The 26,759-nt window shown below is 42.6% G+C and overlaps 1 protein-coding gene across 1 annotated transcript; it reads left to right on the top strand.

The window, feature by feature from the left end:
• The first annotated feature begins 1,237 nt into the window (after window positions 1–1,237).
• Window positions 1,238–18,291, top strand: SLC45A2 (solute carrier family 45 member 2). Its single transcript, XM_076362499.1, has 7 exons — window positions 1,238–1,676; window positions 2,814–2,990; window positions 5,627–5,952; window positions 9,780–9,923; window positions 11,218–11,341; window positions 12,314–12,519; window positions 18,067–18,291. The coding sequence occupies exons 1-7, from the start codon at window positions 1,238–1,240 to the stop codon at window positions 18,289–18,291; spliced, it is 1,641 nt and encodes a 546-aa protein (XP_076218614.1).
• The last annotated feature ends 8,468 nt before the right edge of the window (window positions 18,292–26,759 follow it).

The raw sequence follows: 26,759 nt of genomic DNA, 5'->3' as shown, positions 1-26,759 counted from the left end.
TGGGTCCAGAGGAGGGCCACAAAAATGATCAGGGGGATGGAACACCTCTCCTATGAGGAAAGACTGAGACAGTCAGGGTTGTTCAGCCTGGAGAAGAGAAGGCTTGGGGGACACCTGCTTACAGCCTTTCAATACTTAAAAGGGGGCTTGTAAGAAAGATGGGGACAGACTTTTTAGCAGGGCCTGTTGCGATAGGACAGGGGGTAATGGTTTTAAACTAAAAGAGGGTAGACTCAGACTAGATACAAGGAAGAAATTTTTTACGCTGAGCGTGGTGAGACACTGGCCCAGGTTGCCCAGGGAGATGGTGGATGCCCCATCCCTGGAAACATTCCAGGTCAGGTTGGACGGGGCTCTGAGCAACCCGATCTAGTTGAAGATGTCCCTGCCCATGGCAGGGTGGTTGGACTAGATGACCTTTAGAGGTCCCTTCCAACCCAAACTATGCTATGATTCTGTGATCATAGGTTGTATCAGCTGCCTGACTGAGGTGGCTAACCTGAAAGGCACAGTTTTGGTATGTCACTACAGATTTCTTTTAAGGCCTTCTTTTGGCAGGTAAGACTGTTTAAAAAAAACCTAAGTGATCCTGATATCCTTTGTTTCTCAGAAACCAAGAAAATAATCAGTGGTATTGAGGGTGGCACACAGCAGATAGATACAAAAAAATATTCACCAGTTGCTGTTTGGCAGACTTCTGTCAAGCTTTTTATCTGCCACTAACACTCTAGGGCAATAGGTAGGATCACTTACCTTCATGAAGTGCATTGAAATCCTTTTGTGGATATATATTACAGATTCTTTTCCCCTCGTTCGATCAACAGGAAATCAGCACTCCATCTGCTGCTCATGTTGTTTGCTGAATGGAAAGATGATGGCTCTAGTTTCTTGGTATCACCGCTGTCTTACAGCAACAAGAGGAATAGCTTTGTGTCACGCTAATCTTGCGCTTCGCCCATGTGATGTACGTTCCCGTTATATGTGTGTTTTGTGCTTAAACAGTAGTTCTTTAGTTGTAGATAGTTGGGAGCTTTGCAGACGCCCAAGAGCTCAGATCTGCTAATATTAACACATGCTTCCCCGCCCCCTTCCTTTCATAACTTGTGATCGCAGAGCCATGAAAGTATGTGAGTCCCTCCCCCAGCACAGGCTGATCCCACCCGGCATATGATCTGGGCTCCATGTCAGCCAGGGCAGGCAGCACCAACTTGCCAGAGCGCTGCGCGTAGCCAGAGCGATGACCTTAACAAAAGAGAGTTTCCACGGGGCTCTTCCACCCGCTTCTGAGGTGACCAAGGCTGACATGGACAGCACCAGAGAGAAGGAGGAGGCTCTGCTGCAGTCTGTGACGACATCTGGAGCAGTGGTGCCAAGGAAGCGAGTGGTGGGAAGGCTGGTCATGCACAGCATGGCGATGTTCGGCCGGGAGTTCTGCTATGCCGTGGAGGCCGCCTTTGTCACGCCGGTACTGCTCAGTGTAGGGCTGCCCAAGAACCTCTACAGCCTGGTGTGGCTCATCAGCCCTATCCTGGGCTTCGTGCTGCAGCCCGTGGTAGGTTCAGCCAGTGATCACTGCACCTGTAGCTGGGGCAGGAGGCGACCTTACATTCTGGGTCTGGGCATCATAATGCTGTTAGGCATGGCTTTGTACCTCAATGGGGACGTGATGATCTCAGGTGAGTGAGGGGCATATGCTGTGCTGACAGACAAAACTCATCGTAGCCTTTTGAATCAGAAAGAAAAGAGGGGTTCCTTTTTTCCCTGCTAAAATGGACTGTTAAAATTGGGTATCAAGTTACCCAGCTGCATTGAAAGAGCTGGGGAACACTGAAATCTTCATATACATTCAAGCATAACGCTGCATGTTATGTACCCTGTACATAGTGTTCTGTAGTTTCTGCATGTGATTACAGTATGTTGTATGTTGGTGTGGTTGCCTGATCAGTTCATACAAGTAAAGCACTGCTTAGGGCCAGAGAAGTTTTTACAAACTAACATCTACCTTGTTAAGTTAAATGATCAATATTGTTTGTGTGATGTAATACACATCCAAACTGAATGTCTGTTAATCCCTATTTTAGATGGATTAGCATTCAAAATACATATCTTTAATTATTGCAGCACTGGCTTGACTCGGGACTGTGTTATGCTGGTGAATAATAGAAATCTGTAACTCCTTGGAAACTGTGCTGCACCTGGAATATGCAAAATCGAATAGGAGTGACACCCCTAGATACTGCTATATTTCAGCTTGAGATGTAACTTCCCAAATCTTGATGGAAAGTTGTTGCTGTCATTATGACTTGGCAGAGGGGGGAGGTGTGTGTTTTTATGGATTGATTGACTCTCTCTTCCTGCACATTATTGGTGTTGAATATACTTGTATCCATTTGCTGAAAAAGAGGTGTTACAGTCAACTCTTGATTATCTAAAACAATGGAAGGGTGGGACAAATAGAATAAAACAAAAAAGTACTACAAAATGCATGTGTGTTAGGCTACCAGAGCATGCCAGGGAGGTGCGAAGGAGTAGATTAAGTCTAGTGATGCTCTTGATTGTGGAGCTTGGAGTACCCTGAGCTTGCGCTGACCCAAGGCAGTAAGTCAGCCTAGCACAGCTCAGCGCTACACAGACTCGGTTACCCTGCTTCTCTGATGTGATTCTGGTGTCACTGCTCTCCCTTGCATTGTTTAATTTCTTAATTGTTTAATTTTAAACATTGTTTAGATTTGGAGGTATCGGGAGAGACAAAATGTGGTTTTGCAGAATATGGCACTGTTGCTGTCAGAATGAGGGTGTTTTTCTTTTTGTAGCTTTCATCGGTGAGAGAGACAATCGGCGGACATGGGCAATAGTCATTACCATGCTGGGAGTAGTGCTTTTTGATTTTGCAGCTGATTTTATTGATGGTCCCATCAAAGCATATTTATTTGATGTCTGCTCTCATCAGGATAAAGAGAAGGGTCTGCATTACCACGCTCTCTTTACAGGTACTCGGATCCCTTACTTTCCTCCCTACCTCTCGAAGGAGGGGAAGGTAATTGCATGGATTTTATTCTTACTGTGTTTCTAATCTTGAATGAACTGATCATCTGACCCCGTGCTTCAGTCACGAGTCTTTTGTTGCCGGGTTTTCACTACTCCAGAGAACAGCAACTTGTGATTGCTGCTACAGGAGTTCTGCTGGAGAAGGCTGCAGGCATAAATATTTACAGCAACATAGCCATGATTTAAGTAAGAGCAATTAATTATTTTAAAAAGTGAAATCATATTTATTCAGCTTGTTCTGATTTTTTCCAAGTTTTTGGTGAAGCCAAAATTAAGGGATGTAACTTGTTTCCTTGCCATAGCACATAAAAATAACATTTTTTACTCAGCATGTGACGTAGAACAAGAGCTGCACAAACCAGTATAGTTGATTTCCATTCTTCAGCAGTGCTCCAATATGTGCTGCCTTCCTGTATAGAAATAGTTCTGTAAAAAATTCAGAGCTTCACAACTTCCACAAAATAAGCCCAAGTGGTTCAGTTCAGGCTCTTGCAAGCGAAGTAAGAGCTTCATTTGCCTTTACACATGTTCGAATGTTGCTGAGTTACAGAAGGAAACCTTCTGTACAGAAGGAAACCTGTACTATGTGAGCCCTGCATTGAGAAAATGCACAGGGAAGACACGCAAGGCTGTGTACCTGTAATGTTAATCAGGAGGAGCTCCCTGCTGTGTCCGGGAGCAGTCACTGTGAAAGGACTAGGCAAAAAGCAGACTAGATGAGAAGTCATGCAATCTGTTGATGCAGATTTTTGTGGGTACTGAGCCGTACCAAGAGCAGAGGCACATAGATTCAGTGGCAGTTACTCTAGTCGAGGAGGGAGGAGTAGTAGCTATTTGCAACAGGCCGATTTTGGACATACAAAATAGCTGTGTCCAGGAACACAGATTATAAGGGAACCTTAGAGCCACAGGGGAGTGAAATCAGTATGATCCATTAGAAACTGACAGATAAAGCTTTTAACAATCACGTGTTTGGACAGAGAGGGGAGGGAGTCTCTATGTATCTTCTTGCCTTCAGCAGAACTCCTGTTGCAGTTTTTCCTTGGATGATAATAAAAAGAATTGATTTCCAAATTTGGAGCTACAGATTTAGCTGATTCATTTGTGTGCTGAGCTGTGAAAAGGGATGTGGGACAAATCACATCAAATAAGACTGGAACAGATTGCATTATTTAGTCCAGCACCCTGTGCCCTCCATAGCAAGATCATCGGTACCTTAACCCTTCCTGATGGGTAATCACCTAGCCTGTTCTTGAAATCCTCCCGTGATAGAGGTTCTGCAGCCCTCCCAAGGCAGTCTGTTCCAGCACTTCACCGGCCTTGTTGTTAGACAGTTCTCCCTAAAATCTAATCTTAATATCCATTCCCTACAATTTATAATCATCATTCCTTGTTCTATCCCTATTAGACACAGACAGCAATCTTTCAGTTTCTTTTCTAGCTTCTGTTTTAGGTATTATTTTGTTCCCCTATTTAGTTACTTCTTTTTATACTAAGTATCTCCAATATTTTGCTCTCCAGTTTGTCTTCAGTTTAAGGTTTGAACATGAAACTCAATAGCTTTGCAGTTATGAGGCTTATGACCACTGAGACAAAGTACAGAAAGCCCAAAATGAAATCAAAATCCCATGTTTTGCAGGTGAAGCAAATGCAGGTCCTGTTACCTCTGTTACTTTTTGTTAGACAGAATGGTTCTGCCATACATTGTCTTCAGTTCTCCTAAGCAGAAGAGTAGAAATACTTCAAAGTCCTTCAGATGCTCCTATCCTGCTTAACTCCCACGTCCTGCAGAGCCACCCGGTTAACAAGGGGTCAGGACTCCACAAAGCTGCTTCCCCTACCAGAGCTCTGTACTGTATGTAACAGTGTGCACTTTCTTGTGCTTCTGAAACTGTGTGTGCTAATAACAAAAAGAAGAAATTTTTAAAAAATTGGATTGAACACTGGTTTTATTAACCTCAAGACACAAGGTAGCATTCTCATTTTACCTTTTATTCTAACTTTTCTGAGAAAATCAGTAAACGGAATTACACATTCGTATTTGATCCTTTTTGTTTTCTTTTCCAAGTGGTGAGGTACTTGGATTGTGATAACTACAAAGCAATGCTTTGGGTTTTATTTCCTTTTCTTTAAATTTCACATGGAGACAGTATTTCTGTTTAGATTCAGCTATATAAAATGCATTTTACAAAGTCAAAACTATAGATAGTCTCAGTATAATTAAAAGAATGTGCTGTGAAGTTTTAAAAAACCCATAAATTTCAGTAGAACTTTATTTTGTATTACTCACTGTTTCAAAGAAAATAAAGCCTCAAAGATTCAAGAAAAGAGATGGAGGCCCATGTTGCTATATGTTCAGGCATTTTTTGGAGACCTCTGTCCACCAGAGCTGAGGAGATTTTTTGAGAAATGTTTTGGTAACTGCTCATGTATGTGGTTAGCTCAGTATTCCTATTTTTCATGAGTAATATCTGGAAAGTCATTTCTAGTGGAGAATCACGTTGAGGGTATTGTGTACTGTTTGTTTACTTTATCAATGCCAGTAGATCTTTTTTCTCCTTTTTCCCCCCCCCCATAGGTTTGGGAGGAGCCCTGGGCTACCTGACAGGTGCTATGGATTGGGGTCAAACTGTACTAGGATATTCCTTGGCATCGGAGTTCCAGGTGATTTTCTTCTTCGCAGCCTTGGTTTTCCTAGTCTGTCTTACCGTACATCTGCGCAGTATTCCTGAAGTTCCACTCAGATACAAAAATGAAGAGACAAAGATCTTGTTGGAAGTGACTGAATCCTATAAATATAGCTCCATAGAGGAGGAAATCAAGAATGGCTACTTAAAATCAACATGTACTGAAATAAAGGCTGCAGCTAAACCAGGGAAATGCGCTGTTATGTCACATACAGAGGTAAGTGCAGAGATGATTTTGTAACCCATATCGTTCCGTCCTTGGAGACCCTTTAATTAGCTAATGCTGACTATTTGGAATGGAGCCCTTTCACACACACAGAAAAAGAATCCTCCACTAGCACACAGGGTCAGTAGAAAGCCTGCTTGCTTTTCCCTTTTTTTATTTATAAAGTCCCAGCAAGAGGGATGAGACAGACTAGTCCTGATGCTTTCAACAATTGGCAGGGATAAGGGAGAACCAGGTTCAGGTTTCTGCTCTGTGTCAGTCTCTTGATATCCTCCTCGTGAATTTTGTCAAGAGGATGTACTTTGTCCTTTAGTCCTGACAGAATTAACACCCCGTTGCTGACGAGGACACCAGACCATTAATCTGATACAAATCTGTAACTCTATTGAAGTCCACACACTTACATAGGCAGGACATACGAAGTGTTTGTTCCCTGGTCTGGTAAACATTCCAGTTATGCTGCTGCTCAACATTTCATTGAGGATTTATTGACAGTACTGATGTGTTTAAAGCTGCTACTTCTACAACAATGCTACCTCACTTCCAGAGTTTTCATTTTGTTTTGAAGTGATGTTGTAGCTGTGTCTTTGGCAGAACTTTCAGGTGGGAGAGAATAGCGAGTATTTTCAAATCACCATTGTTATTTTGTTTCTGCTGCATTTTTGTGAGAGATTGCTTCAATCTAAGGCAACTAGGAAAAGGTGAATCTATCTGAAAAATATCTGGAGAGCACATTTCTAGAATGGTCTTGGGGACAGATAACAGTTTTTACTGTTTTGTTGTTGGCTTTTAGTGCTAGGAATCGTCACTGCACTCTCATGGTACCCTAGGTAAGCAAAGGCTAATGTACATGTTTGGCTTCTAGTGTAACAATAAGTGATGAAACAGGTGTTTGTTGTTTTAATTTCACTTCTGATCTCTTGGTGTTATGTATATCTATCCCTGATACAGGCCTTGATAAATCAGGTCAAAAATACTGAGAATGTGCATATGGTTATAAGTTAGAAATGTAAGCTCATGTTTAAGCTACAAATAAAAAGGATTTATTATCTTTTACTATTTATCATTTGCATTATAATAGCACTTGGTATTCCTAACCTGAAGAAAAATATTGTTACACCAGATACAACACAAAGGTAGAATAAAAGATGAACACTGCCTCATGAGAATGCCAGACAAACACAGAGAGGGGCAGACAGCAAAGCAACAGTTTGTAGGGAGAATATGGCTAGCACACTGCGATGCTGTCCCTGTTTCCCCACCGTAGGCCAACTTGAGCAGCCAGCATTCTTCACCAGCACTGTTCGCTCTGAGCATCCTCCAGATTGTCAGAGATGCTGAGTGTCACTGACTGCTTGGCCCATGTGGGCTCTAAAGAAAGGAAGGTAAATGAAGAAGAAGAAAGCAGATGCAGTGAAAGCAAGGGGAGCAGACTATGGATTGGGGTAGCCTCTACCTTGGCAAGAACTAATTCCACTGAATCAGTAACGTCTGACACCCGAGGTGAAGCTCTGGCGTTCACTGTGGGCCAGCTTGTGCTGTTGCCCTCCTCTCTATATTTTCAGCTGGACAGCCCATCAGAGGCTCACAGTGCTTTGATCTGCCTTGTGTTTCTTTGGTGTGCCTGGGCATGTGTAAGTTCTACACACTCACTGTCTTAATGGTCTGTCTCTTGTGGCACATGTTTTCTGAGTTCATGCGTTACTGTAATTGCTTCCTTGAAGAAATGGTTTGGCTTCCTGTTTTTCTGTATCTCTTTTTTTGCTGCAGGCATCAAGGCCCTCTATCTTCTAAATTAAGGACTGTGCTCTTACATGCTAATCGTTACCATGATTATTAATGATATTTGACCTGTTACAGTATGAACAGACATCCGAAGTGATTCGTCTTTTGTTCTTCAGTTTGGTGCCCAATTACTCAGGATCTACTGCCATAAACCCCAAGTTACATTGATTCCTCTGTATCCTTATGAATCATCTTAGGCCTTGAGTTGTAGTGATTTTGTAAAGAAAATGATTGGGTATTGTGAGCTTTTGAAGGACAAGGCACTTAAACAGAGTCAAACTTCAGCACATCTAAATTAGTGTGGGGTTTGTGTGTTGGTGTGTATTGAACATGTGCATTAAACTTTTCAGTTTCCATTTCCACTCTCTAAAATATCTGAATAGAAAGCAAGCATTTCTATCTAGCTGTCAAATTATTGTTTGTAATTACAGCAGTGTCCTTCGTAGTTGCCTGACCTTATGTTAACACTTTGATTGGAAAGGCTGTTTTAAAGAACTGTGTGGAAGAGTTGAACAAATTAAATAAGCCAAGTCAAACAATAGTAATTATCCTTGAAATAACACTAATGAGTCACTAATGAGAGCAGATTTTTTGGGGGTTTTTTATAACTGTAGAAGAATACAAAGCTTACCCTGTTTAAAAAAAGACAGTGATGCCAAGAGAAATTCCAAGGGATTTGGACAATATGCAGTTCAAGGTGAAAGTCAGCAACTTGAATTTTGGCATTCCCATGAGGATTAAAAACCTCCCACTGGAGCAAAGTATTTTCCAACTTTATATGTGGTGATTATTCATAGAGTAGCTTGCAGCATAAGCAGTTCAAAGGAAAGCAGAAATGTGAAAAGTAAGTAGAACACTGAAGGAAGGAAAAAATGTCATTATCTTACAGCAAATTGAAGACAAAATTTAGCTTTCCAGTAATGAACATAACTTTACAGTTCTTCCACATTTCATGACCATACAGCTTCCCTTACCGTCTCTCCCAACACTGTTGCCTCCAAACATCACTAGAGAAAATTGGAAATGTTCCATCATGCACAGATAAAATAATATCTTTCTTTCTTTAAAAGCAAAGAACCATGCAGGAGCTTTAAAGCAGTAAGAATTGTGTATTGCAAATGCCTGACATCAAGCATACCTACAGCACTAAAAAAAATTCAAGTGACACAAGTGATCTGATGAATGTGGCTGGAAAAGAAACTGAGAGAGAGTTTTTGGGCATAGGGCTCAGACAAGGAGGAGGGAGATAAGGTGGGGCATTGAAGGTGGTGAGAAATTTTGTTTTTCCCCATCAGTGAGATTTGTTAACCAGCACCTGATTTTGAAATGAGTTATTTCTCCCATGGGATGAGGTGTTCAGGTGCTGGAGCTCACATTCTCTGGGTGCTAGGATTCTGAGTAGTGCTGCACCTCCTGTGATGTATCACGGTCTCTCCCTGCTTCATGGAGGGGAGGACAGTAGATAGTGGAAATCTTATGATACACCAGAAGAAGTGAAGTTTTCTAGGAAATTTAGCACATAGTAGGGAATGGCAACGAGGTCTCAGAAGTGCCGTATTCCACAACTGATAATATTTTAATTCTCAGGAAGTATTTTGAGTTTCATTTTTTCCGTGGCAGCTTTAAATTTTCAATGTAAAGCTGATTGTCTCTATAAAGAAATTGTTTTTGTTTCTGGTTTTGGTTTTTTTGAAACTCCACTGAATCTGTTTTGGCAGAAAATTTTCACTTGGTTCTACAAGTAAATAATAATCCTACTTATTATAACAGCGAGAAATGTTACATCCTTGCTGATATACCCCAGCTCTCCCAGAGTCTCTGTGAATCTTTCAGATGACTTTATTAGGCAATAGCTCTACAAATCAAATATATATTGAAGGACATTCAGTACCCAAACAACCCTTCCTAGCAAAAAATAAAAAACTTTGGAAGTTTAGCAATGAAAATATGCTGAGGCCTTCTTCATTGCTGTCAGCTATTTTATTAGCCTTCAGGGCAATAATACAGTATTATTGTTAAATACTTGCTTTTAGGATCAAAGGCGGATGACCCTTAAATCACTCTTGAAGACCCTTTTAAGCATGCCATCCCACTATCGCTATCTGTGTGTGAGCCACCTCTTTGGATGGATGGCTTTCCTGTCCAACATGCTCTTCTTCACGGATTTCATGGGACAGGTAAAAGCATAAAATCCTCTCGCTCTCTTTCCTCATAGCATATCCTCCTCCGCCAAAAAGAAAGGAGACAGTATTATAATCCTGTAGAAATGACAGTGGTGGCAGAGCCAGTTGTATCTATCTGGAGGGCTCAACAAGAGTTTTGTAAAACAGCTAATTGATCTCAGGCCCTCGTTCTGAGCCAGTCTGTTGGATCTTTGGGGAAAACTTTTTAGTATTTGTAAGGCTATTGCTGTCTATTTAACTGTTCCAAATGAAGCTCTCGGAGCTGTTCCAAACACATCCATTCTCTGCTTTGGCTTTGCAGCCGCTCCGAGATGGACAGGTTTCCTAACTAAAGTAATGCTGATGTTGCTTGGATGCAGCTGGCCTTATCCTGGTGCGTGGGCACTGTTGGCACAAGGCGGTTCACCTGCACTGCAACCTCCCTGGCCTCAGGCTCTGCAGCTCTTTGCACACAGTGAGCTACTTGGTAGCTGAAAGCTCTTGTCTCCTTGAATCTGGCTGTCCCTGCCATACCTCTTTAAACCCTTCCCTGAGTCCCTTCTACCAGCAATTATTTGCCTTCGTGATGCCCAGTGCTCCCTTTTCCACGCCATTCCCAGGCAGTAAGGCTGTATGTCCCTGCCAGTGATTCTTGCCTATACGATCCTGTCTGCCTCCTTTCCTCCAGGCTACAAATATGCTCCCGGCCCAAATCCTCTCATTGTCACTTACTTTTTTCTGTGGTTTCCACCCAGTATTCCCATTTACTTGCCCTTTTTTGTCTCTGTAGGCGGGAGGGAGGGTTTTTTCCTGCAGTGTATATGAACAACTAAAAGAAAAAGTTTTGCTTGCCTAGATAAGGAACTGAATAAGACAATTACTGGGTAGAAAAATGAGTGTGTTGGGGTAAGCCTGAAAGAGAAAAAAAAAAAAAAATAGATAAATTAGGGAAAGAAAGGCTAAGGCAAGAAGGCAGAAGTGGAGAAAGAAGAAGAGTGGGAAATAAGACACCCAAAGGAAAAAAGAGCAACTGAATCAGTGTAGAGTAGACAGTCCAGGAAAAGGTAGAGGGTAATAAATGAGGAGGAGCCTGGGATGTGAAAATCTGGGAGAAATGAGTGTGAAACCAACTGTGAAGGGATGGTCAGGGCACTGCTTAACAGATTTCTTGGGTGCTAATTATCTCCCCTACCAGGGATGAGGCCCTGTGTTGAGTCCCATGTTCCCATAAGAAAGAGGTATTATATACATCCCCATTATATACATGCAGTCCATCCTTGCCTTCTGTGATCTTTGTGGTCTCTTTTAGGTTGTATACCAGGGTAGTCCTTATGCACCTCATAACTCCACACTTTACCTCACTTACAAAACAGGAGTAGAGGTGGGATGCTGGGGGCTGTGCATCAATGCAATTTCTTCATCAGCCTATTCTTGTAAGTACCCAGGATTGTACTCCAACACTGTGTTTTGAAACAGTATTTAAACTGTTCACTATTTGCCATTGTTTAAAAAAATAAAGTGATGCCAAATTAACTGGGTTTTTTCCACAGTAAAACTTTAAGAAATGTTACATTCTCAGCATTGTTAGAAACTTGTATCTTAACACGAACAGTTCCTGACCACATGATGAGGGGTCACTTTGGGAGTAAGGCATTGTTCTGCATGTGAACTGACCCTGAACACTGAAAATCATCCTGAATTTAAATGCCAGACTAAAATGGATGCCATGGGCATCATTCTGAGATGCTCTTTCACCTAGCAGTGCTCTGTAGCTGTAGGTTCTTGAAGGTCCCTCTGATGGCCTCTCCCCATCTGGAGATTATAAAAAACAACTTTTTCACAATGCAGTAGAAGTTCTTGTCAGAAGCATGAACCTTGCTCTCCAAAACTATTTGTAAATATGCTAGCACAGTTCCCCAGGTAGATTTCACCATAGCTCTTACTAAGAATTAAAAAAACCTACTTGCAATCTGAAAACTCAAATGAGTAGCATTTTGGGGGCTGAATTGAGCATCTAAAAGAGGCTTGAGGGAAATCTTTTTCCCTTTGGAGCTTAACTACAGGCATTTCTGTAGCGCCTTTCTCAGCTCAGACAGAGGTTGATGCCAAATGTTCGCATTATAATCAAACAGCGGAAATGTCTGAGGTTGTCAGTGAGGGCAGTTCTTCCAGAATGGTTGTTAACTACTTCTTCTCTGGAGTTGGCTATGCCAGAATAAGACTATCCCCAGAGAAAGCAAGTATTCTTTGGCAAGTTTATACCCACAATAATTTGAGGCAACTTCCAAAATCAGTAAGATTATCTCCATTGCATTTTACAAAATAAAACCCTTTAAAGGAACTCCCTGATGAAATGTGACCTGTTTTAGTTTAGTCTTATCAGCATTTTCACTTTCTTTTCACAGACCTGCAGAAAATCCTTCTGCCGTACATAGGATTAAAGGGACTTTATTTCATTGGATACCTACTTTTTGGATTGGGTACTGGATTAATTGGCTTGTTTCCTAATGTCTATTCCACTCTGGCTCTATGTTCCCTCTTTGGTGTCATGTCCAGCACACTGTACACAGTGCCATTCCACCTCATTGCAGAGTATCACAGGGAAGAAGAGGTGAGTTCAATGTCTAAGGAATGGTAAGTTTATATCTGTCTGGGTCTGTTTAGTCTATTTTGGAAGAAAACTGGATAGAACTGGTGAGCAGCTTTTAATTTTAATTTCAAACTATTTATGATGACACATGTTATGAATGGAAAGTTTCTGACAGGGAGAGTTAAAGTCCCAGCTCCAAACTCTCCAAACAGTCCTGCAGCAAGACAAATAATTAATTATCATCACAGCTGAAACAAAGCCAATCGCAGTATGTGTTCAGGCAGTAAGCAGATAATAGGGCTCCACTTCGTGTTGCCTTCAAGCTTCCTTATATCCTTCCTTCCAGCTGTACTAGCTGAGGAATTGACTTCTGTGTTCCTAAGGTTGATAACCACACTGTAAAGGCTGGCAGAAGTCTTAGTTAACTGCAAAGTGTTACAAAAGCTGTTAGCTAATAAAGATATAAAATTTCATAAAGATATGAAATTCAAGTACAAACAGGTTTATATAGTCCAGTATTAAATTATAAACCACGTTCTCATTGTCTCTCTAAATATCTGGCGTTGGTTTTCGGTCCTCCACTGCATGAAATCCTGTTTCCAAGGAAAATCTGGAAAAGTTTGCATTCCTTATATCATGGTACTGGGCACAGCAGGATCTTCATGTCTTGTTAAGTGTTGAGCTCTTTAATGGAAAAGTTCTCTCAAGTCTCTTAAGCTAGTGAGAGAGCTGGAAACAAGAAGGATTAAGGAAAGTTGGGAGAGTTGGGAGGACTTAGGAAAAGTTCTCATTATATCTGGAGACATTTGAAGAAATTAGTAAAGGAAATGTTGAACCATTGAAAAACAACGTAGAAACATAGTTGAGACCAGCACAGGTCTAGATCAAGTCCCTGAGAACATGTCCTACTGTTCTGTACAACTTTTAAGCATCACCATCTGAATGATGAATACAAGAAAACTCTTAATTATTCTATTGAATCCTAGGAGGATATCTCAATGAGGAAGGAGAGGCGGTGGGGTGGCCCTGTAGAGCCAAAGATTGTGATGATGATACGGTCGAGTGTTTATGGGTAAGGATGAGGGGGAAGGCCAACGAGGCAGATATCCTGCTGGGAGTCTGTTACAGACCACCCAACCAGGATGAAGAGGCAGATGAAGCATTCTACAAGCGGCTGGCAGAAGTCTCTCAATCGCTAGCCCTTGTTCTCGTGGGGGACTTCAACTTCCCGGACGTCTGCTGGAAATACAACACGGCAGAGAGGAGGCAGTCTAGGAGTTTCCTGGAGTGTGTGGAAGACAACTTCCTGACACAGCTGGTAAGGGAGCCTACCAGGGGAGGTGCCTCGACCTGCTGTTTACAAACAGAGAAGGACTGGTGGGAGATGTGGTGGTCGGAGGCCGTCTTGGGCTTAGCGACCATGAAATGGTAGAATTCTCGATTCTTGGTGAAGTAAGGAGGGGGGGCAGCAAAACCGCAACCATGGACTTCCAGAGGGCGGACTTTGGCCTGTTCAGGACGCCAGTTGAGAGAGTGCCTTGGGAGACAGTCCTGAAGGGCAAAGGGGTCCAGGAAGGCTGGACGATCTTCAAGAAGGAAGTCTTAAAGGTGCAGGAGCAGGCTGTCCCCATACGCCATAAGAAGAATGGGCGTCAGGGAAGACGACCAGCCTGGCTGAACGGGGAGCTCTTGCTGGGACTCAGGGAAAAAAGGAGAGTTTACCACTTGTGGAAGAAGGGGCAGGCGACTCAAGAAGAGTACAGGGATCTCGTTAGGTCATGCAGAGAAGAAATGAGAAAGGCAAAAGCCCAGCTAGAACGCAATCTGGCCGCTGTCGTTAAAGACAACAAAAAAAGTTTTTACAAATATATTAATAACAAGAAGAGAGCCAAGGAGAATCTCCATCCTTTATTGGATGCGGGGGGGAACATTGTCACCAAGGATGAGAAAAAGGCTGAGGTACTCAATGCCTTCTTTGCCTCAGTCTTTCACAGGCAGACCAGTTATCCTCAGGGTACTCAGCCCCCTGAGCTGGAAGACAGGGATGGCGAGCAGGATGAACCCCCCATAATCCAAGAGGAAGCAGTCAATGACCTGCTACACCACCTGGACACTCACAAGTCTATGGGGCCGGATGGGATCCACCCGAGAGTGCTGAGGGAGCTGGCGGAAGAGCTCGCCAAGCCACTCTCCATCATTTATCAGCAGTCCTGGTTAACGGGGGAGGTCCCGGACGACTGGAGGCTTGCCAATGTGACGCCCATCTACAAGAAGGGCCGGAAGGAGGATCCAGGGAACTACAGGCCTGTCAGCCTGACCTCGGTGCCGGGGAAGATTATGGAGTGGTTCATCTTGAGGGCGCTCACAAGGCATGAGCGGGACAACCAGGGGATCAGGCCCAGCCAGCACGGGTTCATGAGAGGCAGGTCCTGCCTGACCAACCCGATCTCCTTCTATGACCAGGTGACCCGCCTAGTGGATGAGGGAAAGGCTGTGGATGTGGTCTACCTGGACTTCAGTAAGGCCTTTGACACCATCTCCCACAGCATTCTCCTCGAGAAGCTGGCAGCTCACGGCTTAGACAGGTGTACTCTGCACTGGGTCAAAAACTGGCTGGACGGCCGGGCCCAGAGAGTTGTGGTGAATGGAGTTACATCCAGTTGGCGGCCGGTCACGAGCAGTGTTCCCCAGGGCTCAGTTTTGGGGCCGGTCTTGTTCAATATCTTTATCAATGATCTGGATGAGGGGATCGAGTGCACCCTCAGTAAGTTTGCAGACGACACCAAGTTGGGCGGGAGTGTTGATCTGCTCGAGGGTAGGAAGGCTCTGCAGAGGGACCTGGACAGGCTGGATCGATGGGCCAAGGCCAACTGTATGAGATTCAACAAGGCCAAGTGCTGGGTCCTGCACTTTGGCCACAACAACCCCATGCAGCACTACAGGCTTGGGGAAGAGTGGCTGGAAAGCTGCCTGTTGGAAAAGGACCTGGGGGTGCTGGTTGACAGCCGGCTGAACATGAGCCGGCAGTGTGCCCAGGCGGCCAAGAAGGCCAATGGCATCCTGGCCTGTATCAGAAATAGTGTGGCCAGCCGGAGTAGGGAAGCGATCGTGCCCCTCTACTCGGCACTGGTGAGGCCACACCTCGAATACTGTGTTCAGTTTTGGGCCCCTCACTACAAGAAGGACGTCGAGGTGCTGGAGCGTGTCCAGAGAAGGGCAATGAGGCTGGTGAGGGGTCTGGAGAACAAGTCTTCTGAGGAGCGGCTGAGGGAACTGGGGTTGTTTAGCCTGGAGAAAAGGAGGCTGAGGGGAGACCTCATCGCTCTCTACAACTCCCTGAAAGGAGGTTGTAGCGAGGTGGGTGTCGGTCTCTTCTCCCAAGTAAGAAGTGATAGGACGAGAGGAAATGGCCTCAAGTTGTGCCAGGGGAGGTTTAGATTGGATGTGAGGAAAAATTTCTTTACTGAAAGAGTGGTTAAACATTGGAAGAGGCTGCCCAGGGAAGTGGTGGAGTCCCCATCCCTGGAGGTATTTAAAAGACGTGTAGATGAGGCGCTTAGGGACATGGTTTAGTGGGCATGGTGGTGTTGGGTCGATGGTTGGACTCGATGATCTTAGAGGTCTTTTCCAACCTTAGTGATTCTATGATTCTATGATTCTATGAACGTGGATAAGTATTTAATAGATCTGATTCCTAATTTTTCAGTTAATTTCTCTTTTCCTTCCAACAGAGAACAATCATGATGAAGAGTTTTAGAAAGATATAACAAAGGACAGGGAACGAACCCAGTTTAGAGTGAGATCACACTCCTAACCTCGGGCCAGCCAACTCACAGAGAGGGAGTAAAGGCAAAATTGTAGTCTAGCTCTGACTCAGAGCTGTTCCAAGACAGAAGTGAAATAAAATATGCTGAGTAGGCATGGACTTTATATTTAATAGGCTAATATATTCAAATGTTACTTGTAAGACAACCAATTGTTTCTTGTTTGGTGTATGGTACTTGCTATGCCAGATGTTAAATGATATCTAATTCTATGTTAGATCTGATATTAACAGAATTAGGTTTAGCTCAAATCTTATATAATGTACAAGATAGAAAAAATAAAGAGGAAACATCAAGTGCAAGATTGCATTCATTTACACATTCATATAATTGTGGTCAGAACTACTGGAACATAGGAACACTGGGCACAGCCCAGCAAAATAGATTTAATTCCAAAAAAATTGTGTCTAGAATTGGAGATACTTCAGGTGAAAGGACTGTATCATTCCAGAACAAAGAGCAGACATTTTCTTCTCACTATGCGTTCTACCAAAATCATGTGCTGGGTTTTAAAATGCTGCCATTTCAACTCCTGTTCCATGCTGCTGTCCCCTAGGATCCAAATTCAATTTTGTCTACTAGATTAGGAAGAGACTGTCTCCAGTACTTTTGAGCTTTGTGTGGTAACAGCTCAAAGGCAATGTAATAGGTCTTGCAAAAAGTAAAAAGCATCTTAATGGCCGAGAGTGTTTGGATACCAGAAGACAACAGCACAGCTAGCCTACATCATGGAAACCTCTTGTTTGTTACAATACAAGCTTCTCCATTCAACAGTCTATGCAAGAAGAACAATAAATATGTAAACTATCATGTAATTTCCCAACAAAACAGAATAGTTCCTTCCTGGTGGGAATCACAGGGCAGCTGAAGTTAGAAGGGACCTCCAGAGATCATATAGTCCAACTCTCCTGCTCAAGCAGGGCCACCCGGAGCAGGTTGCCCAGGGTCATGTCCAGTCTGGTTTGAATATTTCCAAGGATGCAGACTCCACAAACCCTCTGGTCAACCTGTTCCAGTGATCAACTACCCTCACAGGGTGCTTATGTATGAGATGCTTGTATATAATAAATGAAGGCTTTTGCCCTGCTATATATATCATAGCAGGTATACAGATAATCGGTAGTTAATAATGGTCTTCTGTAATGTAGAAGAATCCTAGTCTGGACATTTGTTTTCAGATTATTTTTTTCCCCCAGCAATAAAAGCATTACATTTAGATTTTAGTACTGAACTCCTTTATGTGCTTTGAGGCGTAACTTCAGAGCACAGTGCTCCATTATAATGAATTATGATCTGTACGTGTGTGGCACATAGGATGACTCATCTTAACATCCCTTTGAGGCTCTCCTTCAACCATGAGAGTTGGAGCTAAATTATCCATGACGGGGTGACCTGTACTGTGAAATGACAGTTTTCCAGGGCTCAAATAGACCTGAACTTCAAGGAAACGGCTAATTTTTCTGATCAAGTTTCAATTCGTTCCTTGAGAGAAGGGATAGAGGGAAAAATTGTGGATGGGAGAAACGGGACAATTTAGGAGGAGCTTGGAAAACTCATTATCACTTGTAAAATCTCTGTTTGAATTCCGTAACCTCTGTGGCACAAGCAGAAAAAAACAGAAAGGAAGCAGAGAGCTATTGGCCTGTCTTGCTGCACCTGGGGGTCGTGACAGTGCATTGGCTGAGAGCTGCACGTTATCGGTGCTGTCTCATTTCACTGGGTTTTGTTTTGTGTTTATTTGCAGAGCCTGAAGCTGCAGGATGGGGAACAAGCTGGTGAGCACGGGCGAGGGAAGGGCATTGACTGTGCTGCTCTCACCTGCATGGTCCAGCTGGCCCAGATCATTCTCGGTGTGGGCCTGGGGCTCTTGGTTAGTGTTGCTGGCAGTGCCGTCACTGTGATTTCGGCATCTACAGTGGCACTGATCGGCTGCTGCTTTGTTGCTTTTTGTGTTCGATATGTGGAGTAGGACTGTGTGAAGTGGTTGGAAGAAATCTCACTAGGGGATCATTTTCTTTCTGAGTCAGTAGCACTGGTGCTGCTGCCGTGCTGACGCTGCTGGCATGTCCTCCTCTCTTACCTCCTCGGTGCAGTTGCAATTCCAGAGCTTTACGAAAGGGAGACTTGATAAAACTGGTTGCCTAATGCCTCAGATTGAAAGCTTCTATATTTTGACTGCTTTATTACTTCATTCCTGCTGACCTCAGTGTATTAACACGCTATTACACATGATGGTGTGTATGCCCGTGGTATCTTGATGCCCTACACTAGGAGTCATTACGAAACTCCTCATTACCAATTTGTGGAAGTTAATAGACGAAGTATGTGATAAATTGAAGAAGAAATAAAAACAGACAGAGTTAGGAAGAAGGTTGTTCTTTGCCTTGTTTTTCAAGTATCTTAAGTTTGGGGCTATTCCCTCTGGTAGTCAAAAGCTGCAGGAGGATCAAACAGGTGTCAGAGGCCATGCGGGGTGCAATTGTGTTATGACTAGTAGTACTGTTAAATTGGATCAGTTAATTCCCAGCTACACTCAAAAGCAGATTTGGGTGTGAAAGATGATTGGAATATAAAAAAGATTGAAGCCTATTGTTTAAAAGCATAACTGTAAAGTAATTATTTTATACTGGATCCTGCTGCTTCTGCATGAATGAAATGAAAGTACTGACTGAGCTTGTCATGAAAGTCTGCCTAAGGCTGCTCTGCAAATCCATGTGTAGGCACCTAAACAATCTGTCTATGGGAAACAGCTGCCATTTCTTCCTTCTTAAAAAGCTTGCCTCTTTGATACTGTAACTGAAAAAACAAACTTCGCCAAAACAAGAATTTTATGAATGGTTGTAAGCCACTTAAATTTTGACATTGGATATGACAGTATTTAGCTTAAAGAAGCATCTCTCTTTTCTCTATTTTCCTTCATGCATCTAGCTTTGAGTGAAATGGTATTTGCTCTTTACAGACTATTGTAAATAAATTCAGCTCGGCAAAGCACTATCAAGAATTATTCTACGGTAAATACTGTACAATACTGTAAGTCCAGTTATTTGTATTTAATTGCATATGAAGCTTATTTTTATAATATTGCCAGAGTTTTGAAAATCCTGTGTTTGTGAAAGTGATATGCTGTATTTATGTTGTGCTTCCTCTGTCCTGAAAACTGTCATATCCATTTGCTATGTTATATGCTAAGCCACATGAAGCCATCTGCTAATGCAATATTGGTAATGAACAGTGACACAAAGAGGCTGTTGCCAGGTATGGTGTTTGTTTGGTTTCTTTTAAAATGTTGCAGATGTGTAATCAACACTGTCCAGTCAAATGCACTGTGGAGCTGATCAGCTCTTAGAAGCTCTGCATGATGCGAACTGACACCACCACAAATAAATGGTTAGATTTGAGCATAAGGTGCTTCTGTGGAGATGCACCAACTTCATCCTTTTTGTATGTTTTCAAGAGCAGAGTGAGTCATTTATTCTCAGGAAAAACAATTTTCCCTTAGGCAAACTTTTATTAATTATAACACGTCCATGGCAGCCTCAGCTACCTTTTCTTGTTGATGATTGTGTCTCCATTGTAGACCCAGAATGGGGCTCAGTGCATGGCAAACCTTACCTTTCTTCACAGTTCCTTCATCCTGCCTTATGAAAAAGCCACATTTTATGGTTTCTTTCAATTTGTGGCTCTTCATGAATCCCCCTTATGTCACACTCATGGAAGAGAAAAGCTTGGAAGACTGAGCCCCTGGACTGTGCTTGAAACACTTTGTAGGTACTGAGATGGCTGGACTACAAGGGTCTCAACCGGGACAAACAGGAGAAGGCCAGAAAATGAAGGATGGTTGTCTTCTCAATTCGCTTTATGCCATTGTTAACATCACTAACTTCCATTAACTCAATATCTCCTGGGAGGAGGAATTTTTAAGGGAAGAGCGAGGCTTCTGTGGAGCCATAAAAACAGAGAAAGGAGGAGGTGATCTGGTTTTATAGGACTGCAGGACTTGAAGTACCATGTAAACCCGTGCTCCAGGAGCTGAGGACATAAAGCTCCGATTCCAGCGTGAGGCTGGGAAAGGACTTTGCAATGTTTACCTATGTCTTTGTCAATATTTTCTTTGAAGGTTTAACGCCATCAGAACATTAAAATTTGAATGGTCAGTGCTCTCTCTCCTCTGTTACACAAAGAGAAAGCTGGCATTGATTCAGGCTCATGGAGTGACTGTAGATCTGTAGCAACATAACAAGAATTGTGAACCCACAGACAGGAGAGAGATGTGACCATCACATGTATCAATGCTTTTATTTACAAATTTATTCAGAGAAAACTGTTTCAAGAACTCACTTTATCGTCTTTCTCGTGATCTTTCCTTTTAAAAGTCACTGCATGCTACAGAACACAGAACAGAATAGAGTCAGTTTTTCTTTGGAAATCTCTCCATAAAAACTTCCTAAACTTGTTTCTAAGACTTCAAAATAATATCTTTCTTAATGGGTCTTCATCAAAAATAGCAAGCAGACAAAAAACTATGTACAATTTGAAAAAAGGTGTTTAAAACAGAAAAATTATGATGGTGCTCATTCTGAAGTCGAAAATGTATTTCAGGTGTTACTGAAAACAACGTAAAATGTTACTAATCCATGAGAAGGGATAACATAAGTATGTCTTTCAGCAATAGAAATACTAAAATGTTAAAGATATTAAAGGCATTGAAGAACTGTACTGTGGTGCTACTAATTTGAGAAGTTCCACCTTTTCTGTCCTTTTACATTAGTTCAGGATTTGAGTTATCAATATGATCAGTTATTGTACTTAATATCAGCTTTTAGTGCAATGATGTGAGTTTCAAAGTTAGAAGTACCCTGGGTCTGAACTTTCTCTTCTGGTTTTATTTCCATATATATAAAACCAAATAAATAAAGATCTTCTCTATATCGTGTTCATGCAAATGACACTTTTAGATGAAGACGAGATGTCTTGAGATAACCAACCCCTCCTCCGTCCCACTTTAACAGAACTAGTCATGGCTGAATGAAATGAGGCAGGAAACAAATCTGCCATCTTATCTTCATGACACTTTTCCTTTTTCTTTCTCTTACGAATGCCTGCCCCTTATTCCCATTTAACAAGCAGGCATCTCATGCAAGCAAACCATTCAAGGAAATGTTGGTTCTCTTGTTTAGAGGACTTGCAGTGTTAGTAACGTCACAACTGTTTTTTTTTCCAATATTCATTCTGCCTTTCACAGTGATCTCATTAAGTTTCTTTGACTTCCTTGAAAACAAGCAACTCGGGTGGTTTGTGGGAGTCACTATTCTTCCAGATAAAGTACATGAGTCAGGACGAATCACAAATGTCTTTGCCTTGGCAGAACTCACAGCTTTAGCATCGGTGCTTATGAATCGGTACCAGTCCCTGCAGCATGTCAAAAATAGGGAGAATAGTGTAATTAGGAGATGTGGCAATGATGACATTTGGTATTTCTGAACTGTAGAGGGATTGCTTCATGGAGGAAAAGGGTGGAAGTATCTGCTGTAAAATGTCTTCAAATGATTTTTGGCATGATAAAGCTATAAAAAATTATCTATAAAACAAAACTTTTCCCTCTAAGTTTCCAGTATTCATTTCTTATTCCCTAGCTGCTCCTTCTTTGTATATTTAAGCAGCAAATGTTTGGGGCCACTTGCCCAAGACTAAACTGTGAAAAGTGATTTGTAATTCTGTTGCCTTCTGTGGTGTATTCAGTTTCATACATTGCTCCTTTAGGTACACAAGGTGTGTTAATCAGTTGTATTTCCTAAAGTTTCTTCTTGGAAATGAACTTTTTACCTCCCCATGTATTAATATTTTACCTGTGTATTAAAGATAATGACTTCACATCGTGCAGAGACATCAAACCAGAGAGTATTGCTTTGCGTGGCTCCAGGTAAGTGCTTGCAGTATTGGGAAAAAAAAATTCAGTGCTTTCCACTCTGGATTGCACAGTAGACTCAGATAAGCAGATCCTGCCTGTTATTTTCAGGGAGAGATATCTGCGACCTTTTCTAAACAATTGGTTGCTTTTTGAAAGGGTAATTATCAAAGGCTATGTCTGCTCCAAGGAGGAGAGGGAATGGGGCTGCTGCCTTTCTATGGATGAAGTGCTCTCCTCCCCGAAGGCTGGGTGCTTGGTTGCCCCCCGGTGTTCAATGACATTATAGCACTTCTCCAGGGCGTGGTAGCTGCCTGCCTTTCCTTGCGTCACTTTCTAACCCCAATCCTGTCCCTCTCTGTTTCATCTTACTCTGAAGTTTCCTTATAGTGATGTACTGCTGCAGTTCAGTTTTCTTTTTTCATGCGTAGACAACAAAGGAAAGTTGCTTTCTACTCGCTGTAACCCAGCTGTGTAATGCCAATGAAGACACTGCCATATGGACACGCGGTGGTAGGAGCCCACCGAGGACATGCTTAGCACCAAACTCATGGTAGAATCTGGCCTTTGAAACCTTCAGTGCTAATGCCAAGAGTCAATCCTGTAGTGCAGCTGTCCCCCCATTTGTTTGGCAGATGAATTTTTGTTGCATTGGTTCCCAACAGGTAAAGTGCATCGGGAGGCAGGGACAGTGGTCACAGCACACAGAGAGGACAATAGGCAGCGTCAGGCTCTTTGACACCTCTGTTTTCAGGGCCCCTCTGCTCATTAGGTGCTGAGGAGGATAGGGGAAAATAGCAGAACTGCGGGGTGTACGAGTAGCATGAGGGAAAGGAAAAAGTTCTTTTGTTAAAGGCTGGGAGCACTAGCCTGGAGTTGCATGGCTGGCAGATCACCATGTAAGTGCAAATGTATCTCAAATGATTTGTTTTGCTTGTTAACATTCAGATCTGATTTTTTTTAAAAAAGAAATGTCATCTCACAATACAATTTGCAAGTTATCAGATTCCAGGAATTTTAAGGGCTGAAGTACTTGTTTCTTTAATAAGCGCTGAAATTCCAACGTAACACCCAATCCCAGTAAGTAGACTTTTAAAAATATATCCCAAATATTGTTAGATTGCCATAACATTGCAAAACATGGCAATAAAACAGTTGTTAAAACTACGGTTATCTCTGAGAGAGAGGTGGCACCTTATCAAAAGTTGTTGTTCTTTTCTGAACAGGAATTTTGTTTTTTGGAATATTTTACTTGGAATTACTTTATATCAAGTGTGCTCAAAATTCAAGATTTCAGTCTACGTCTCTGAAAATGTAATCCCAAATCTGAAATTCAGACTAGATTCTTCTTTTCACTATTTATGATCAGCTGTACAGGTTGAGCAGTGATTTAATACAGTGCTATAGGATCCCTGTTACCTTCAGTTCAGGAGCTCATGGGTAGCTCTCTACCTCTATATGCATCACTGGATTTACCTATGAATAAGGGACTGGAGTTCAGCAGGAAATGCCTTTTGATGGGCAAAAGGAAGAGTATATTTCCTCTGACCCCCCTCAGCTGTTTCAGCAGAAATAAAAAGTAGTAAAAACATTTTTGAAATCTGTTTATGACCATAAATATATAATAGATGATCTGAAATATACAGTAGGAGATGATTTGAGGGCATAAAATTTTTAGAGGTTTTTCAGAATAAATGTCAAGGAAGACAGACATGCTAATTCTACTGTATTGGAACAAAGATGTATTCATAGCAATTTATTTGCCATCATAGAATCACACAGAAGCACAGAATAGTTGGGGTGGCCACTGGAGATGGCCTAGTCCAATCCCGCTGCTCAACGCAGAGCTGCTAAAGCAGGCTGGTCATGCTGTGTCCACTCAGATTCGGAGGATCTCCAAAGATGCAGACTCCACAACATCTCTGGGCAACCTGTCCCAGTGCTTGACCACACTCACCATAAACAAGGGGTTTTTTTCTTCCATTTAAATAAAATTTATTGAATTTCAGTTTGTGCCTGTTGCATCTTGTCCATTCCCTGGACAACACTGAGAAGAGTCTGGTTCCAGCTTCTTTAACCTCCACCTCCATCAGGTATTTACACACATTGACAAGATCCCCCTGAGCCTTCTCAGGTCCAGGCTGAACAACCCCAGCTCTGCCAGCCTCTCCTCACATGGTAGATGCTCCAAACCCTACACCATACTGGAGCCTCTCCAGTAAGTTCATCTCTCTCTTGCACTGGGGAGTGCAGAACTGGACACAGCATCCCAAATGTGGCCTCACCAGGTTGAGCAGAGGGGAAGAATCACCTCCCTTGATCTGCTAGCAATGCAGCCCAGGATGCTGTTGGCTGCCTTTGCTGCAAGGGCATGTTGCTGTCTCATGCTCAACTTGTCCACCAGGATCCCCAGGTCCTTCTCTGCAAAGCTGCTTTCCAGTTGGTCGGCCCACAGCCTATACTGGTGCTGGGGGTTGTCCGCCCCTAGGCGCAGAACTCTGCATTTCCCCGTGTTGAACTGCCTGGGGTTCCTGTCAGCCCATTTCTCCAGCCCACCAAGGATTCTCTGAATGATGGCCCAACCCTCTGGTGTATCAGCCACTCCTCCCGCTTTTGTATCATTTGCAAACAGCTGGGGTGCACTCTGTCCCATCATCCAGCTCATTAATGAAGATGTTGAACAGGACTGGTCTTAGTATTGATCTCTGGGGCACACCACTTGTCACTGCCCTCCTGTCACGGAAAGAGTGATGTACTTCACTTGCAAAAGAGAAGCAACAATATATTTTATTGATATAAAACAGGGGAGCACACCACCACACCTCCAGCTGGACTTTGTGCTGCTGATCACAACCCTTTAAGCCTGGCAGTGCAGCCAGTTTCAATCCAGCTCACTTTCCACTTATCTGGTCCATCCTTTATTGGTTTGTCTACGGGGATGTCATGGGAGAGAGCACCAAAACCTTATTTAAGTCAAGATATGCAACATCCACTGCTCTCCCTTCACCCACCAAGCCAGTTATCTCATCATAGAAGGTTACCAGCTTGGTCAGACATGATTTCCCCATCATCTAAACTCTGGGCTAGTTGCTGGTAGCTATGGATTGATAACAACTTTATTATCTCAGTTTTAGGATTTGGCCTGAAAAGAAAATTGAAGGTATTTGATTTTCAGACTTCTTGTCTAACCTGATCAAAGACTTTTTCACAACTACAGAGAGAAAGAGGTAATTTTTCCACAAGATTCCAGTTTTATCCAACATTATGTCAGGTGTGACTTCTGAACGAAAGTGGAAAGGTTCATTGAACAACAATGCTAGAAGTCAGTGTTGAATAGCTAATTTGTTCATTGTGCAATGAGTGTACTCATCCAGTTGGTCTGTGCAAGGAACAACACAGATCCTTGGAGAAACGGTATCTCATTGTCCCAAAGAATGGATGAGTGAAGGAGAGAGTTAATATCTGAGTGAGCTACCTTTATTTTGTTATTTCCCACACTGAATAGTCTGCGGTCAGTCACCTTAACTTTCTGTTAGCACTCCCCAAGCAGGTAGGTCAAGGTTTCCTGAATAAATTGTTTCTGTCTCCAGGTGTTTTTTTGGCCCAATTTGCTCAGGCATCCTGTGAGTCTGTATTTTACAGTTAAGATTTTGGGAAGGACTCTGAGGTTGTGCACAAACATAGGCTGAGAAACCTGCACGTATGTGTAGGATTTGAAAGAGCCGGTTCTAAGGAAAACAACTCCCTGCAACTCGGGAACATGCCTAAGGCCTGTTACCAGCTGCGCCTTAGCAAAGGAACAAGTTAACTGGCTGCCCAGCCTTTTCTTGCAGACTTTATCTCAACTACTGCTGCACTGACTGGCGCTAAGAATGTACCTGGAGGAGATTCTTATAACTGCTTAATCATGATAAAAAGGTATTTTCAATAACCCCTTCTGAATGGATTAATCAGAATTCTCTTTTGAAGAAGGAGAGAAATAGCCCTCACTAAAAATTGGAGATCCAAGCTCCCAATCTAATGTCCTTGAGTTGCACCGCACCCATACCTATGCCTGCTCAAGCTCAGGGATACTGATTAGATCAGAGCTCCTGCGCAGGCACTCAATTGAATAATCAAGTTTTAAAGCAGACAGTCATGAACGGGAATTAAGGGGACTGGAATTTTTTTACTGCTAAAGTGAGTGCCAAAATAACTCAAAGAGAAAGTGAAGAAATATTTCTACTGGAGAAGCATTTTAAAGGGAAACCTGGAAATGCAATGGGAGGTTGTTATTACATTAACAGCTTAGTTATTTGAGCAGGGAAGATATTTAAAAGTACTTAGGCAATCAAAGTCAACGCCTAATGAGAATATCTGGGCTTTAAAGGTTCTTTCAGTTTGTCACTAGATGTCAGCCTGCACCTTCGGGTCCCTATCACTCTGTAGCAATGTGCACCTCTCTACCAGCACCCCACCAGGAATCTCCAACAGGAGGAAACCGATCACAAAAATCTCGTAAAGCACTCTGTAAGTATTGTTTCGTATCCTTC

This window comes from Aptenodytes patagonicus, chromosome Z, assembly GCF_965638725.1.
Source record: "Aptenodytes patagonicus chromosome Z, bAptPat1.pri.cur, whole genome shotgun sequence".
Taxonomy (NCBI): Eukaryota; Metazoa; Chordata; class Aves; order Sphenisciformes; family Spheniscidae; genus Aptenodytes; species Aptenodytes patagonicus.
This window is presented reverse-complemented; position numbering and strand designations above follow the sequence as displayed.

Bases quoted from the DNA above. Each gene is read 5' to 3' on its own strand.
- SLC45A2 (XM_076362499.1), top strand. From the start codon at position 1,238: ATGACCTTAACAAAAGAGAGTTTCCACGGGGCTCTTCCACCCGCTTCT. The intron at 5,953-9,779 runs GTAAGTGCAGAG...ACTTGCTTTTAG, and splicing joins CTGTTATGTCACATACAGAG to GATCAAAGGCGGATGACCCT. The intron at 9,924-11,217 runs GTAAAAGCATAA...GGTCTCTTTTAG, and splicing joins TCACGGATTTCATGGGACAG to GTTGTATACCAGGGTAGTCC.